The sequence below is a fragment of the Ciconia boyciana genome, chromosome 1, assembly GCF_034638445.1.
Source record: "Ciconia boyciana chromosome 1, ASM3463844v1, whole genome shotgun sequence".
In the NCBI taxonomy this organism is placed as follows: Eukaryota; Metazoa; Chordata; class Aves; order Ciconiiformes; family Ciconiidae; genus Ciconia; species Ciconia boyciana.
The window spans coordinates 15100874-15119400 of record NC_132934.1 but is presented as its reverse complement, the minus strand read 5'-3'; the positions used below and the strand labels follow the sequence as shown (position 1 = coordinate 15119400).

At 44.6% G+C, this 18527-nt stretch overlaps 1 protein-coding gene across 1 annotated transcript in view; it reads right to left on the bottom strand.

Moving 5' to 3' along the window:
* LHFPL3 (LHFPL tetraspan subfamily member 3) overlaps positions 1-15877 on the bottom strand; it is a 185326-nt gene extending 169449 nt beyond the window's left edge. Inside the window, exon 1 of the mRNA XM_072863552.1 lies at positions 15409-15877. Within this exon, the coding sequence (XP_072719653.1) occupies positions 15409-15877 (469 nt within the window). The remainder of the gene's footprint in view (positions 1-15408) is intronic.
* Between the last annotated feature and the right edge of the window lie 2650 nt (positions 15878-18527).

Below are 18527 nucleotides of genomic sequence, written 5' to 3'. Positions count from 1 at the left end.
CACCTTACTGTCTGTCACTGCATCCTAATGTGGCTCCATGCTAGCAGTATGTTATGTACCAAACAACCATATAGCCATTCCTCTTTAAAAGACTTAACTGGGTATAAAACTGATTGCACAAGGCTCGCTTTATGTTTACATCGTACAGACAAATTTTCTTTTCTTGTGGAGTCACACTGTGTTTCATCTGATGATACAGCAGGATACTGAACATTACAAGTGTGCAGTGAGATTTCGATATAATGTCATACAATATGAGAATTAATAGCTCCTCTAATACTAAATGGCATAGACACAATGGGATTATTTGCAAGAGTAAGACTGCTCAGTACCAAGTCAGGACTGCTGAATGGTCCTTAGAAGTTAACCCCTTAGTTTTCTGGTATGGATCCGCTACCCTGTTATTTATTATAATGCATGTATTTGTATAAATAATGAAAAAGGGTATACAGGAAATATTTGATTGGCATCCATAACCTCAGATGGGTGGGTATTTTTTCTGGATTTCAATTAACCCAAGCATTTAAAACATGTTTCCAACCCGTCAAAGCATGTGCTTAAATCCTTGCTCAGCTGATGGAGTCCATTGAAAAAATGGGCAGCTTTTCACTGACGCCAACAGATTCTAGATCAGCACAATAATACCATAATGTACTCTAGCAGAGCTTGAGAAATCACAATTTAAATACTCTATTTTACAGAACGAAAGAATGAGCATTCATTTACAATGACTTTCCTTGCTCCTATTCTCAATTGGTTAAATCTACATACAAATTAATGACCTATCACAATGTCTGTTGAGGATACAGCATCAAAAACTAAGGCATTGCAGAATTTACACAAAAAATACTAATGCGATTTCATTTCAGACTATTAAAACTTTTTAGAAAATGATGTTAGGTATGCATTATTACCTGCATTTATTCCTCTCTGACAGGTATCACTGAAGCTCAGCAGAACTGAGGTATTTAAATGATTAGAACCTGACTTTTAGAACTATGATAAATGGAAGCAATAAATAACAACAGCTTTGTTTAGCAATTGTCAATACTTATTTTGCAGCTCTTCATACACTATCCACTAATCTCCTTCAGCATCAGGTAATTCAAATTCCTTTATCATTTTTCTGATACCTCCATTTATGACACTGCGGCTTTATTTTAATCCCAAGCAAAAGCACATCAAGAAGGAACTATGATTGACAGTATATTGCTAATTTAGAAAAAATACTTGTTTAATCATCTCTAAACCCAACGTTATAAATCCAAGACACAGGCAAGCCTAATTTAATAAAATCCAATGTATGAAAGCATAGCCTATGTCTACATTAGCAAGTTGTGTATTGCAACAGAGAGGATCTAAAAAGTGAAACAGTGCTTAGGACCTAATATCCACAACGTCTGTGTTTCAGACATTTCACTTTGGACCAGCCCTCATCTGGTCCTGTGGAAGGCACACACATTAGTGGTAGAAGTGCATCAGGTGTACTCCTGGAGGACATACATCTGGTTCAGTTTATTTAGAAAGAGACACAGTTTGCATATCCCAAGACTGCTCCACAATGTGAATTAAATTGTAGTAAGGTGGGACAACTCTAAGATTAACTTTAAAAATGCACTCCTGACCAAAACTAAAACACTCTTACAGTCAGCCCCATGGATGGTCCCCTTGCAGACCACTGGCCGAAGCTGGCTGCATAGGCACTTGGTCAACTCCAGGATTGGAGTTGAAGGCTTATCTGAAGGCTTATCCAGATGAAAGAACAGCCATGCCACCCATGCACGGTGGCTCCGTTCAGAACAGCTCATATCCACGGCTAATTAGGTGCCTGAGACCAGGCTGGCTTCATAACCACAGAGAATGGGATTCAACTCCAGACTGAGAAACCTAAATGAAAGTGTTTTACAGGCAAGTTAAGAGTAGAAGCTAGGGTTTGATTCACTTGCCAGCACGCTGGTGCCTAATACCACTTGAGCTGTTCTACCACTTGTGAGAGATCCGTGTGTAGATGACAGAGAACCCATAGAAGACCTGTGTCCTTCTGGAAAAGCAGTTAGAGGTCAGACAGGATCCTTGAGGCATTTTAAGCACAGACACCTGGATGTAGGCAACTCCTTGATGGTTGGCCTCCACAGACTGACATCATATCCTAAGACCCTGAACACTCCCGGATTCACTGCAGAAACACTTGACTGGCCTTGCCAGAGCCAAGTTAGGTCTGCCAAGGCCAATGGTGATACCAGCCTACTGCAGTCTGACAAGCTAAGCCAGATCTATGTAGTCAGGTACTTCATTGCACGTTCTCTGGCACATCCCTGCTGTTGTATCTATGCTCACCCATCACCTGATGTAGTGTAAAGTAAAATGAAGCTGTCTGTAGAAGCATGGTTTGCATTTGGTTCAGACTTGATTTGGGAAAAAGCAGCCCCAAGGAATAAAATAAATTACGCCTCTTGGGAAGAGACAAAAATGCAGTTACCATTTCCCAGACAACCTACAACTATACCATATAATTAAAACTAAATGAAATGTTGTGTTTTAAGTTTAACATTCGGCTATTAAATATACCACCTTAGGTTCACATAGACATGCACTGAATTCAGTGAGGCTAAATTTAAACCCAGATACTTGTATCTGCAGATCTGTCCTTAAGGGTGTAAAATCCCAAACAGACATTTTGAGTATGCACACTGCCTGCGATAGCTTTCATAGAAATGTAGAAGATTAGAAGTGTTTAGTTTGAAGCTCAAGGTGTGCCTTATATACAGTTTGATGCACTGAACACTTGTTTATCCCATTGACAAAGTGCTCCCTGCTCTCCCTCCCTCTCAAACTGCCACAGGAGGCAGGAAAGGAGGCAAGGACAGAACAGGGAACTCCGCATTGCTCTGCTTCCCATCCTGCATGAGCAAAGACCACTTGATGAGCCTGTTCTTTCTACAACATTCAATGCATTTGACACAAACCTATACACACAAAAAATGAAACATCCAGTAGCATATCAACAAGATGAAGAGATTTTACATGTTTCTTAGCTATTTAGGAAGATTGTTTATGTAGCAGCATGGCATCAAAAAATAATTACGTGCATGGAGAGATAACAAGGGACAACTTCTTTAGGAAACATCCTTAGCAAAACTAGACCTCAGGTTAGTCATAGAACTGATGATTTGTAAACTGTTTTTCCCCAAAACCTTGGTATTTTAAAATATTTTAAGGATTTATTTTTCAACTACTTCCACTTTTAGACATCAGTATTTAGCTGACAAATTAAATTTTCTTAAAGGAAATTAAATATCCAAGTCACATGATAATGTTGAAGGCAAAGGGAAAATGTGAAGCACATTACTGCAGCAGCTGTTGTTGACACTGTTTTACAGTTCTGTTGGGAATTTAAGGAACACCCTTGCTTGTTTGGTCAGAATGCCAGGCAGGAATGGAGCCCCACTTGACAGATCTACAGATCTTGGTCACGGTCTATTTTTAATCCTAGAAGGCACCAAGATAGGAGTGATACTGTTTAAAAAACAGGGCAAATGGGAGTAGACTAGAAAAGAGAATGAATCAGATGAATCAGTTCTGAGAAATGAGAAAGAGAGGAACAAGGCATGCTGTTACATCATCACATTCTGTAATCTCTTTCAGACACTCATCTGTTTCCAGTGTACAGCTCAGTATTTTACCAAATCTCCTCCCTTTAGAAAGTTGTTGCAGAACCTTGCTGCTCTAATAGTTAGAAACCTTCTTTTAATTTCCAGGCTGAAGTGATTTATATCCAGATAATATCCATTTGTTCTTGTCCCACCATTAGCCACAAGTTTAAAATCATTAGTTTTCACTCTATGGTCCATGGACTCAGGAGGGGTTCATAAACTACTACTGAGATTTTTAAAGTGTCATGAAGCAAAGCAGGCCTAACAGGCTGTAATTTGCTCTAACAATGCTACAGGGCATGTAGCATCATCTTTGGAGAAAGTTTAGGCAATCAAATCAATGTGAAAATCACTGCCTTAAACAGTTTTCCTTTCCTCTTGTTTTTTTAGCCCTTCCATATGTTTTTAGACAGCAGTCATGGACATTTTATCAACCTTCCTCTCTGTACATTAAACTAACCAAGCTTTCCTAGTTTTCTCCTTGCAAGAAGTGTCACTGGTTTTCCTTTTTGCAGCTATTGCTGTCTCAGTCAGAATTGGACATCAGTGTCCAGAATCCCACATGAAATATCACGGTGCCTCACGTAATGATGTCAACATTGCCCTAAATCAGCTGGAAATACTTCATGAAATACATGCCAGGATCACATATGCCCTCTTCACAGCTGCATCACATTAATGGCCCATTGCCATCCTTTGGTGAACAGATATACTCAGGTCCTCTCTTCACTCATTGCTGCCTGTCCTCAGCTGCATGGCCTTTCATTCTGCTCCAGTGAGCCCATGCCACCACTATCACCTCGCTCCTCAAGGCTGACAAACAGTGAAGTGTCAGCTTGGAAATGACTGTTGGTGAGCCAGCTAATGATGCCATACTAACTGATTAATCCGATCAAATACAAATGCCTGACATGAACTAAACGCAAGTGATTGTGGCTGGTAAGCCATCAGCATGTTTGGACTATTTTGGACTATATTTTTCTAGTATAATGACCATGAATTGCAATTTCAAGCTTTTTATTTTACTGATGTTCTAATATAATTTCCCCAGTAATAGGAAGGCTAAATACTAAGACACAGTAACCAAGTAATAATTAACTTTCTTTAGAGGAACATAAAGCTACAAGGATGAATAATTTTATTTTCATGGAAAGTCTAATACTTCTCTCACGGAATTAATCTTAAAACTTTGAATTAACTCTTTGCGAAGCTACACTGAATGTCTCTCAAGTAAAGACGCATTGCATAACAGTTTTATAGTGTTCAAAGATGTATTAGCCAAGTTGAAGATACCTGGGGAAAATCTGATTTTGAAACACGCAATCTACATCAGAGAGAAGATTCATTTATGATTTTTACGCTCATGGGTAACATTCTCCCACTGTCTCTAGGTGAAAAACTTTTTTGTGGTTTGTTCTACATTTTTGATCACTTCTTCCTCTTGCCAAAGGTTACAAACATCTTTGTTTTTCAAGGTCATTACTAAGTCTATTTTCAAAGCTAACTACATTTCATGCAGATTTTTCATCCACAGATTTTTTATTGGTAATTTAAACAAAGAAAATCAGAAATGAATACTATGGCACTGAGTTGCAGTTACAAATTGGTTTAAATTAAAGGACTAAATCCTATGTCACCTTAACTTTCCTGCACAGATAATTCTTGAGCTCCTCATTTTGAGACTTTGCTACATATTGGTTATGTCTACACAGATAAATTAAGCAGTGCCAGGGAGCATTCCCAGGCATTGAAACTCGACTGTCTACGCTATTAAATTGTTAGAATTGTCCCACAGCATGTGTCACAGGAGTGTTTTTAGTCTGTTCCAACTAACAATCTTCCAAAATATTGCCAGGGCACAGTTTGCAAGTTAGGACATGCCAGGAATGGTTCCCAATAGGCAGTATGAGTCCGGTGACCCAGTTTTAGAAGGTAAAAGAATGTAATAGTATGGACACCAGCCAGTGTGCCAGCTGACTCTGCACCAGAGCGTGGTTCTGGACATGCTTAATTTGCAGGTAGAGGCATAGCCACTGCATCCCTCTGGTGGGCCGTGGCAAGCTGAGAAGATGACTTGGTACAGAAATGTCTAAGCCTAACTTTGAAGACTGTTAATCTCTGAGAAGCACAGGATCATTTATGTAGGTCTTTCACGCTTACATGCTGTCACCTGGGCTGTTGCAAAACAACCCTCTCCAAGACTCCTCTTGCCCACATCAAGGGACTCCATGTTACAAAGAGCTGAGGAGCTTTTCTGCAGCCACTCCAGAAGCCTGTTATTGCAGAGGAAGAGGCAGGAGGTCAGACAGGAGGAAAATACACTGCTGCTAGCCTGCCCTCCTCCCCTCCCTGCTAAAATCTTCCCTGATCTTAAGAGACCTTGTCCTATTTTATTCACACTTCTGCGGCACACCGAGTTCATCACGACAAATAAAGTCCTGTGGGGCGGAGGTTGCAGAGGAACAGTCTAGCACTGCAGTACAAGACACATTCTGGCCATGTTAATGGTATGAGATCACTCACCTTATTCAATGAACTTCTACAAGTAAGGCGCATGACTTTTGACTTTTAGCAGTAAACAAAAGAACCTCCCAAGGTTTCACAAGTAGCATTTTCTAAACCTCTCAACTCAGAATATTTGTCTTTGACCTTGCAAGTACAGCATGTCTAGCTTTCTTCTCTATAAACTTTTCCTTTCTGAAAGATAACCAGAAAAATAAGGAAAGTGGAATGTGTGACAACTCATCAACTGTTTGTAATAATTTATTTCTAACCATTTATTCTGTAGCTCTCTCCTTCTGATGCAGTCTCAATTACTTGATTGAATAATATTCTCTGAAATAGCACATGATGTGCTTGTGTCAAAGAGGCTCTCTACAGAGGCCATCAGCTACCTTTTAAAATCAATGAAATTCATAAATTTACATCTGGCTTCTCAAGGAGAAAATAAAGGAACCTTTTCCCCTGGTACGTATGACCTTCTCATTCTAAGGCCAGCTTGTTTCAAGTCTTCTGCATCTTTGAATGCCAACATGAAGAAGGATAGTATCTTTCTTAGAATAGATAGATCTTGAAGTCTATTATATTCCCCTTCTTAAGGATTCTAGACATAATTCTCTCTTAGTAATTGGGATTTGCACACTGTTCCACACAGTAATGCATATTCTAGATATTCACTCCGTCATGCTGCCACTGCATTTTTAACAATGCTGATAGCAACCGTTGTTACCGAATTCTGCGGACTTCTCAGGCTCTAGGCTTGTTCATTTTTTTTTTTTTTTTTTTCATTTCACCATTTCTGAGCAAAAATGTTTTTATTTTTTCCTTTGTGATGCCTCACTACTGTGACCCTGCCATTCCTCACAGCTGGATCTTGTTAGTTTTCAAATATTGAGTCCACGCTGTCTGATCACACCACAGATTTTCTGTTCCGATATGTTTGCTGTCTTTATGTTTGCAAGATCAAAGCTAATGCTGTTTATACCATGGTGCTAAAAAGGTTCACTTCTCAAAAGGTAAAATAACCTTAGTGTTTGAAATCTAGCCTTCTTTTATTCCATGCCTTCTACTACTGATAATATCCATATGCTTCTCCTCTTCCTGGCTTCATTTTCCCATATAGCAATTTCCTTCATTAAACTTTTAGAAGGAATTTTTGAAAGAATTCAGCAGCAGCCATATCCTATGCCAGTGAAGCCCCTTCAGCTGCAAGAAAGTAGAGCTGCACCAACACCAGCTGCTTTCAAAAACTCCACTCCCATTTCTCTTTCCCAACAGTATTCAAGTTCTCAGCTCCCCACATTTCAATAGGTGAAATTCCCCTCTTTCAAATTCTCTCCCAGTTTCTTTCTCCCTTCCTTTCTCCCCTCCCATACATCTTTTTTCAGTGAAATGGAATTTGTCCTCAAATCGCCTGGATAACTTCATGCATTTCCTTTTCTATCTTACTATTCTGTTATCTTAAGTGTTTTTCAAACGGTGGACCACAGCCCCCAGGTTGTTCATAAAAGGCAATTGGGAGAGTTATAAGATGCTGAAATTTTTATTACACTCTAAACCAAAAGAAAATATCTCTTCTCCATTCCCAAAACACTTTATCCTTCAAAAACAAGTTTTGCTATCAAACTCTCAAATCACTCATACCAATAAATGATATACACTTCTTACATGATACATTTTAGCCAGGTTCCCCCTGGGATCAAGACTGATGTGGCTGTGTGATTCTGAGCCTGATGACCAATTTCAACCAAATTTGACTGATGCTACAAGCCTCCAAGATACGAAATTTCTGCAACTTTTGTGAAAAAGCTGGTTCCCAGGCAGAGCAGAAACGATCCCAAATTCCCACCAGTAGAAAGACTGGGATAGTTTATCCTTCAACAAGTCTAGGTAGCAACTTGAGGACATCAAATCAACACAAAAATAGCTTTCTGCCAGCTATAACACATGCTGTGTCCTCGTCAACCACACAGATAAAGTGCCTGTGAGAAGCTGGAGACTTTAGCTACCAAAGGCAGGGGATGATGGGATGTAGGAGAGAACTTGTGATGTTGTGGGCACAGGGTATTTGGGGAAAGAAATTACTTGGAGAGGGGACACTGGGGAACAGCATTCCTCCCTCATTTCCACTGTTCACAGGATATACCTTTTACTTTCATTTTTATAGCCAAAGTATGAAATACATTAAAATGTTTACTTCAAACAAAGCAATGAAACCAAAAAGGCTGCACAGCCCCATCACTTGTTTCACCCACAACTTCCCAATAAAACCTTCAGTTCTTCATCTTTCCAATCTACCCAGCTAACTTTCTGACTCACATTAGGATCTGAGCACTTCCCAAGCCGGTATGGCAATACTCATCACAGCCAGCGTGACAGCAGCAGAGCAGAGCGGAGGCTACCATGGGGCACTCCCAGCCCAAGGATGAGGGAGGCACTGGGGATCTCTATTAAGCTCGACGGGAAACTTTCCTCTGGAGCTGAACAGACAGAAAATCATACTGGCAGCACGATTTCTCCTCTGGGAAAAAGAAGCACATGCACCAGGCCCGCTTGAATTAGGAGATGTCCTTATAGGCTTGATGAGACAGTCTATTTTTTGGCAAGCAGAGCACTCAGCTCTTTCCCTGCTCCCTGCCTGCTCACACAGCTCTAGCACCCCACTTCCCCAAGACACGGAGGCAATCCTCATTTTACCATGGTCAGAAGCCTCAATATCCCCGATTTTTCAGAATTTTCTCCTCGAAGGTCCAACCCCCACTACTGCTCACAGGCCACTAAATAATCTCAGTCACCTCACCCTGCGGATGGGGTGAGGGGTGTTAATGCTCTTACTAACATCAGCATCAATGCTGAAACTCAGTTCAAAAACCTGCTCGATGTTCCCGGATTTGCCTTCCTCTCCCTTTGGCCTCCCGTGTGCCTCTTGCTTTACAACTGGGGTACATGGTGGGAACAAAAGCTGGCAGCAGTGCTGGTTAAGGTCCTTTGCTTCTGGTGAGTTAGGCCATGCCTCTTAGAAAGAGGCACCCAATCTTATGTAAAGACTTTAAGTGAAGAAGAAACCATTGTAAAGATAATTAACAAATGAAACTTAACAGGTTACAAATGTATATACCTCATGGCTAATGCAAATTGGTGTAACTTCAGTTCCAAACACAGCATTTGTCAAGTTAAGGAGCACTGCATGACTTGAAATCTTCCCCTGTAGGTCCTCACACACCATAATCTGTCAATTTTTAATCTTCTTTTGAATAGCAAGAAATTTCATCCTTTTAGCTCTTTTTCTTTCATTTATTTAAATCAGTCCTGAAACGCTTTCAACTTTGTACTTGAAAGGGAGTCTTGACAGATGTTTGACCCGGACAGAGTGGGCACAGGAACCCCTGTGGGCAAGGGCAGTCCCATTTTTTGCATACACGTTTAGGGACCACACTGGACTTCTTAAGTGCAGCACTGCAGTGAGAGCTCACATGCAGATGCCCATCTACCACAGCTTCTAACTTCTCTTTTAAATAACTATTTTCCATAACACATAATTTCCATAATTCTCCCATCAGTAGGACGCCTCCTACATTTTGATCCCCAGAAGTCTTACACTGCATTTGGTGTATTAAAATACAGGCTGTTGAAGCAAGCCCAGGTTATTATGACATCCAAATCAGCCTATGGAAATAGCTATCCTTACTATAATTTATTAAACAAATAACTATAATTTATTAAACAAATAATTTTTGTGCCACCTGCAAAGTTCAGCAGCCATAAGTGTATATTACTCTCCCAACTAATTGTTAAGGATACTGAGGCTACAAACAAGATCCTTGTCTGACTCCACCACCCTGCTCAAACACTGGCACAAGACTGGGGTTTTTTCTAGCATTCTGGAATTTACCCCTATACCAACATCTGACAAACAGCAGTAACAAAAGCTCAGAGTATCAAGGTCAAGCCTTTTAAGACTCTTATATAAAAGTCACCTGGTCCTGCAGACTAATGTCAAGTATAAATGCAAACAACAACACAGCTGCAATGAAGAATTTCACCTTTTCATTCTGAAACAATTCCCTGTTTTAAATGAGCTTTTAACTGTGGCATGTAATAACCTCTCTCTTATGGCTGCTTTGGCTCCAAAGAACTGGCATTTGAGTGATATGAAACCAGTTTTAAGAACTGGTTTAAAACAGGTCCAGGGAAAACCTAGGGAACCACAGAAAGACTGATATCTGCACCACATAAATCAGTAAGAACTATGAAAGACAACAGAGTATGTCAGCACACGCACAAACATGGCATATTTGTGTGATGAAAGGAAGTGAGTAAGGTAGGACCGGCATGCCTATGTTAAGTCAGTTTTCACAAAACTACTAGAGTTCTCCAAAGAAGTAAAAAACAATGCGTACCGTGGAAATTTTCATTAACAAAGTCCACTTGGATTTCCAAAAGACATTTGATAAATCTGTCATTCATAAGTCTTAAAAAACCTAAACTCCCAGAGGATAAAAATAAATGTCCTTGCAAGGATAAATAATTAGAAACAGATGGTAGGAGAATACTGTCAATTTTCCAAGCAGAGAGAGGTCAGTGGTGGAGTCCTGCAGGGATCTGTGCTGGAACCTGGGAGCTGCTCACCTATTTATAAATGATCTGGAAAACAGGGTAAATGGTGAGGTGACAAAGTTTGCTGCTGATATTCATTCAGGGTAGCTAAGATAAGGGCTGACTGTGAAGAAAGACTTTACGATACTGAGTGATTAGGCAATAAAAAGGCAAATTAAAGTCAATGTAGATAAACAAATATGAAGTCATTTCTTTGAAGGGAAAAAACCTAACTACACAAAATGATGTACTCCAAGGTGACTATTACCACTTCAGGACTGAGATCTTGGGGTTATAATAGGTAGTTCTGTGAAAACATCAGCCCACTGTTCACTAACAGTGAAAAAGTGAGTATTAGAAATTACTAGGAAAGGAACAAAGAATGAAAGAGAGAATATTATTATGCCTCTGTATAAATGGCTAGTTTGTCTGTCTTGAATATTGCGTGTAGCTCTGGTGCCACCACCTCTGAAAGGACACAGTAGACTGGAAATGGCTTCAGACAGAGCAGCAGGGTTGAACACAGGCATGATACAACCTGACAACTAAGGAATAACTAAGAAGCCAAAGATACATCAGGTCTCAAAACCACGTAACTGAGGGGGTACAGCAAAGGTGTAATCAGGACCAGCGCAGGGAAGGTGTCTTGAAGTCCCCTGTTCACAGCCTCTTCCAATACATGAGCTGGGGGGGAATCAAATGAAATGGGCAGATACAAGGTTTAAAACATAAAAAACCCTACTGAATCTTCACACAACACATATTAAGCAGTGGAACTCCTTGCTCTGGGGCACTGTAAATGCTAAAAGTTTACACAGGTTCAAAAAGTGACCAAAGTCATAAAAAAGAAATTCCAGCAAGAGCTTTTAAATGCCAAGACTTATCTCAAGAAATCCCTGAACACAAGTGCTGGAGGACAGAGAGTACAAAGGGCAAAATGAGCTTTCACGGCTCTGATGCTCCTGTGGGCTCACGTTACAGACCACTGTTGGAGATCACCAGACTAGCTGGGCCTGTGGTTTGACAAAGTAGAGGTTTTATGTTGTTTTGTTCCACTGCCCGCTTATTGTGGGCATGGGCTTAGGCATCTCCTGAAAAACATATATATTGGTTTCATCCTACTTGTCCATGGGACACTTCTATGCCTTTCTTTTGCTTTCTCTACTTTCTTTCTTTCCTGTAACTTGCAACATCCTAGTAAAGAAAAACTGTCATGACAAATATCTAATAATGAAAAAAAATCACAATGACAGAACTGAAGTGTTTAATTTATTTAACTTACAAAGGAATAAATCTCAAGAAATATCTTTATTTGTGAGGTTTCTTGCAAACTTTAGATGCAGGGTAGTACAGAGCGATAATGCCTCATTTCTAATGCTTTCACTAAGTGTTTGTGTTCATGCAGCTGCTCAATTTAGGTACGTGTACACGCAAGTGTTTGTACACATAATTTTGAAATTGCAGAGGGGGAGGCTAGGGGATGGATAACGAGGCTGCCAACACTGGCTCTCAAGATACCAAGTGTACCCTGACAGCATTATGCACATGAACAGAAAAAGCAGTTTAAGCCATGGCAAAATCATAAGGGAGTCTAATATATGTCATCCTCACGTACACAAAGGAAATAGCTTTTTTCCTAGGATTTTTCTGCTTAATCATGTCATAGACATGATTAGACAGCAACAAGGATTGAAAATGCATGTGTCCAAGATATTGTTTATCTTTTCCTTATTTAAAAAACACTTCTTCAAAACAAGAGCTATATCATGCTGACAATTTATAATGACTCATGCAGGACAAAATGTGATCAAAATCTTTCTTTTAAAGAAATTAGTTCCTAAGCTTTTATTTGCAATCCTAAATCAAGCATGATCCCAGGTCGAGAAACTGCTTCTAAGGAGATTTAAATTACTTCAATTTTAAGTATTATTATATGATCTAACTGAATGGTAACACTACTAAGGTACATAACAGCAAGCAAAATCAAAGCTATACTCACATACTTGTTTATTTTACTGCTTCAGGTTCAATTTTGTTTCTGTACTACGCAGAACTATATGCATATGTAGATGACATTACTATATTGTTATTTGTGAGTTAAGCATCTTAAGCTTATTATTGCCTATTACTTATACCCTCAAAATAGTAAAATAATAACAGAAGTAGGTCATATAGCTCATAGAAAACCTATCAGAACTCATTATAACTCTCATCCTGCACATTTTATTCTAAGTTATGCTTCTGTCCCACCACCATTGCTTTCTTCTTCAAAGGATGCAACCCGAACCAATATGGATTTTCTGGTAGTTCTCTCTCCCTTTGAGGAAATGTTTTTCAGGTCATACAGAAATGAAGAGTCAGGTAAATGCTGAATTAAGGTACAACATTCAGCGAACAACAAAGTCAGGCTCTTTCAACACCCAACATTTTACCAGTTCTTCCAGGGCATTCATGTACAAACCGGGAAAGATGGCCAATAACCACTTGGCTATACATGATTCCGCTATTATTTTAATTTTGCAGGTAAGCAGTCTGAAGTGATTCTGCTGCTGACGTAAAACTCCTTTTGTTGACTTTTAATGCCAACAGTGCATCTATCAGCTTTGGAGATGACAAAAATTCTGTGTTATTTTGCCTGAAAACATATCTTCGGCGTCACACCTACGCATGTGCAGCATGGTATAGACTGGTTGAGCTCCTGTAGATCAGCTGCATGCAGTGGTTTCTAAACATTACTATTCACCTGTGCAGAAATGCAGTAAAGGAATCAGATTCATTTTTATCTGCCTTGCACTAGCTTCTGTTGGCATGAAGTAGTAGAACCATATAAAGAAAACACCATTATCTCTGATGCTGGAAAGTGTAAGGGATTTGGAAATTGTGCTGTCCTACTGCATACTGGACATGAACAAAACAGGCTGAGGATGCACCAAACCAGTGAATATTCATGCCACCTTTTACCAGCAGAGCCATAAGGAGAGGAGACAGCTGAAATCAAAAGTCCTTAATGGAGCAGAGGAGACATCAGTGGTGCAAAGATGAAACAGTTTGCTCTGCCTGGAGCCAAGTGACATGACCATGTACAATTAATAAGACTGTATCAGAATGCACATTCCTGAACAAAGTAGCCACCAGCATCAAAGAGGATTCCCAATGCAGAGATAATGAACCCAAACCTAGTTTCACTGGAATCAGGGAAAAATCTACCAACCTCAAGTGACTGCAGATCAATCCCCCAGTGAAAGAAACCATATGGAAACTTAAGTGGCAGAAAGAGAATAAAAATATATATAACACACATAAAAACAGCACCACAGAGAGAAATGGTTAAAGCTGTTTCATACAAACCAGAAATTTCCACTAAGCCTCATGGACTAGGTGGCAAATTGAATAATGCTGAAGCTGCTCAGCAAACAACTCAGAAGAATTATTGCTCGGAAACTGAAATGAATGTAGGTCAATTAAGGGGACTGAAAAAGTGATTGTGAGCCCGTTTTGGAGACATTTTGCTGTTTCCCTAACAGCTTATTCCTACAAAGCCAAAACTTCTCAATTTCTGGGTTTTGTCAGGAGGACAACTAGAAGGTATGCTTTGATTTTAGGCGCTTTTTTCCCCAAATTATTGAAGAATTGATCTTTTCTATCTCGCTAAAACTGATTTTATTACTATCTCAACTCTACAGACCGTTCTTTTCTCCTCCTCTGCCTCCCAGCTGCACAGAAATCACCAGTTCTCTACTAACTCAGAAGGAAAGCTGTGCTGGAAATGCAGAAAGGGATGTCCTGGTGTTCTCCCTCTTTCTTATCATGCGCTTTCCCCCGGGGAGACACTGGCTGTGATGGGGAAAGTCAAATGAAGTCAGGAGACCTTCTGAGTCAAAACCAGCAACTGAAATGAATCTTTTTTCTTTACACTCCTAACATACAGAGGAAAAGAAACCTTGTGAACGGGGGAACAGACCCCAACAAAAACTCATGCATCTAACATCCAATGACCTCAGCTGCCCTTCCAGTTGGCCAGCAGAAGACCTCACCATCCCCTCCGGCTGAACGGAAGTGGGCTCTGCCTTGACCAGGTGGAAACCAGGGCTCAGGACTAACCTTCAACAGGCTGGCAGTTGCGTTCACCCACCGTCGCCCGCTCGAGGCGTCCCCACGGCCCCCACTGCCATTTTCTCCTGACCTTTAGCGACAGACCGAGCGCTGGAGGACAGCCTGGGGCTGCCGCTGGCCGACAGCCCTCCCTGGGGCCGTTTGATGCTCACGGGTCGGTTCACAGGCCGAAACCGGACAAACGCTCCGGGCACCCCTACTCCTTGGGGGGGGGGTGCGAGGGGCTGAGGGCTGAGCCCGACCTCGGCCCACGCTCGGTACCCACGCGGGCGGCGGGGCGGCCCGGGGCAGGCACCGGCACCGCTCTGCAACGCTGCTGACGCGTCCCGGCCCCCCCGAGCATCACCTCCCCGCCCGCCCCGGCGGGGCACCCCGGGCCCGCGCCGCCCGCCCCCCGGCCGCTCCCCCTGCCCCCTCCCGGCCCGGGCTGCCGCCGGCGCCGCAAGTTTCTCCGGAGCCGCCTGTGCCCCCCGCGGGGCCGGGGAGGGCAGGGCCGGGCAGGGCGGCGCGGAGCCCCCCCAGGGCCGGGGCCGCCGCCCCCACTCACCCGAGGTCAGCTGCATCCAGGCACAGATCTTGTAGACGGTGGCTGTGTTGCAGAAGAAGAAGAGAATGAAGCAGACGATGCAGGCGATGATGAGCATCATCGAGAGCCCGATGAAGAAGGAGGCAGCTTTGAAGGCTCCCGAGGGCAGGCTGGAGAAGTCCGTGAAGCTGCCTCGGCAGGTGAGTTCCCGGCTGAAGCCGTTGCCGATGCAGTAGTGGAAGAGCCCGAAGTAGCCTGCCTGCGGGGTGTCCACGCCGTCCCCGATCCAGTAGGGCTGGATGAAGCACACCACGTTGACGATGGCAAAGCAGATGGTGAAGATGGCCCAGAGCACGCCGATGGCCCGCGAGTTCCGCACGTAGTTGGTGTGGTAGATCTTGGCCGCCTCCTGAGCCGGGAGCATCCCCGCTGCTGCCGCTCCTGACGAGCCTGCTCCTGTCGCCGCCGTCCCTGCAGCCGCTCCGGGCATCCTCGCCGAGAAGATCCCCCCTCCCCTTCCTCCTCCTCCTCCTCCTCCCCCCTCGCTCGCTCGACGCGACGCGCTCCGCCGCCGCCGCTGCGTGCGAGAGCCGACGAGCCCCTCCGCCGGGCTTCAGCGGCTCCGCGCCAGCAGCAGCAGCAGCGGCGGCGGCGGCGGCAGCACCAACACGGCCCGCCGCCGCCTATCGGGGCTCAGCGCCGCCGGCCGCCGCGCACTGCCCGCCCCGCAGCCCGCCCTCCCGCCGCCGCCCGCGGCTCCTCGCCGCGCCGGGCGCCACCCGCCACAGCGCCCGCCGCGGGGCCGGAGGCGGCCCGCCGCCCTGCGCTGCGCCGGCGGGCTGGGGGCACGGCTGAGGCGCCGTCCGTGAGGAGAGGCGGCGGCCGGGGAGGGGGCGAGGGGCCGCTGGGCCCCTGCCTGCCCGAGCTGCTCATGGTGCGTGTCCTGGGAGACGTGTTCAGGCAAGGGATTTTAAAGTTTAAAACCCGTGGGGGGGGGGTCTTTTAGAAACCTCTGTGATCCGTTCCCTCACAAAACACCGGCCCGTCTTCGGCCGGGGGCTGCACCTGCTAAATCCGCCGTGGTGGGGTGAGCAGCGGCCTCCTGCCCCGGCACAGGTGGAGCCCGGAGGCGCTTGTCCCCGCCTGAGGCCAACCTCCGCCAGGGCGAGGGCTGGGGAACGCGGGAACGAGGGGCTGCTCCTCACCTCAGGAGGCGGGATGGCGGCCGTGGAGAGGACCGCGGCCGTGAAGGCAGAGCAGCCGCGGGGCCACGGTGGCAGCAGCTCTTGGCGTGGGTGGGTGAGGTGGCGCCGGTGGAGGGGGGCAGCTCCGCTCCCGTCTTTGGCCTGGCGCTGGGGGCGTTGAGCATGTTGGCATACAGCAGTGATTAGCATATATTAATAAGCAATTAGCATCTCGTAATAATCATTCCTACGCTAGTGACACTTAGATTTGCAGTCCCCGACCTACGCGCCGAGCCCGAGTTAATAACGGTAAATGACGGCAGACACGCAGCTCTGAGGGCTGTCCGCTCCCGGGACGCGCTCGCAGCCGGAGCGGAGGGAGGTTGGCGGGAGAGCGGCCGCGGCGGCTGCCGCTCGGTGCCGGCAGAGGGCCGCACTCAATTAAATATTAGCGCTCATCAGCGCCCGGGAGGAGGGAGACTCGTGTGGAAATTGCTCCCGGCACTCATTAAGAATTTTTCATTCGCTTCAGACAAAGTTTGATTTCTGCCCCGTGACTGCCAAAAAACAGGCACAGCCCAACGGAGCGAGCACGCCAGCCCTTCCCGCGTTTGCTGCAGAGGGGCTAGGAAGGGGCAGCACCTGCTGACAGGTTTTCGGGCCCCCATGCTCACGTCGGGGGCAGAGTCAGAGCTTTGAAAGCTGTTGCCGAAGGGTGGAAGCACAGGGGGAGCCACCTCAGCGCAGTCACGCTGTTACTGCCCAGCACGCGGGAGCGCTCCCCTCTTGGAGGGCAATGGGATGGCACACATGGCATGGGCTTGCTCAGACACAGGCAGCGTGGGCAGTGTGGACCCCAAATACTCACGCTTGCCTCACTTTCTTAGGGAGGTGGGTCCAAGCGTGCAAACTACAGCTAAAATTCCTGGAGATTCAGTTCCCACCGAGGGTGCTTTGTCCAATGCTGACAGAGGTGCTCGCGTGTGCTCCACTGCCTCATCTTTCTCCTACTGCAGTTGCTATGCGTGACCAGACTGCTCATACACCACGTTCAGAGAGTAACTGAACTTGTTCCAGCCTCGAGTGGCAGAAGGAGTGATGGTCTTTCCCTTCAGTGCTCGGTCCTGTTTTCTCCAGGCTGAGGCTAGCTGTGCCCCAGGGCTCGGTGCAGGACGCCTGTCTGCTGTGCTCTAAGGGGCCATCAGGTATGGAGGTGAAGACAGTATGAGCCAGACCTAGAAGGCAGGAGGAGACTTGAAGTGGCCCAAGACAAACAATTTAGGGATGGAGGCTGGAGTGAGGGTTCGGCAAAAAGTTCTGAGAGCTCAAAAAGAAAATGGGGAAGGGGTCTGGACCAAATGAGAGGTTTAGGGATAGTGGACCTGTGAATGTGCACACAAGGAAAATGAAACCTGGAATCAGCATGGCAGGAGGAAGAGATTTGGACCTTGAAAGGAGCCAGTAGAGGAGCAATGAGGTGCTCTGCAGAAGAGATGGGCCAAGGGAACTGGGAAGGTGGAAATAGTCAGATTAGAGAAGCCAGGGGGAAGAGAGTCAGACTGGGGTAGGGAAATGTGGGAGCCAGTCTGGGCAAGAAAGGGAAAGGCAAGAAGCAGAGGAAGAAACTAGGATTCTGCTGACAAGCTGACTAGAAGAGTGTGGGAAAGGAGACGTGATTGTCTGTGTTCAGTCAGTGGCCGGTTTGGTTGTCCTAGGATGTGCTCTCTGGCACCAAAAGGGCACAGATTTCACATGGACTCTTAGTGATAGCCACTAGTCCTTCAGTTTAATGCACTGAAAATGGGAAAGTGGTATTAGATGTCTATTTTTGGGGGGCACCTGAATCACTGTGGTTGTGTCCCTCTCTAGAGCTTTGAATCCTCTAGTCTCACTCTTTGGTATCACAAATTTCTTCAGAATACCCAAAGACAGGCTTAGGAATCTTTTTTATGTGTG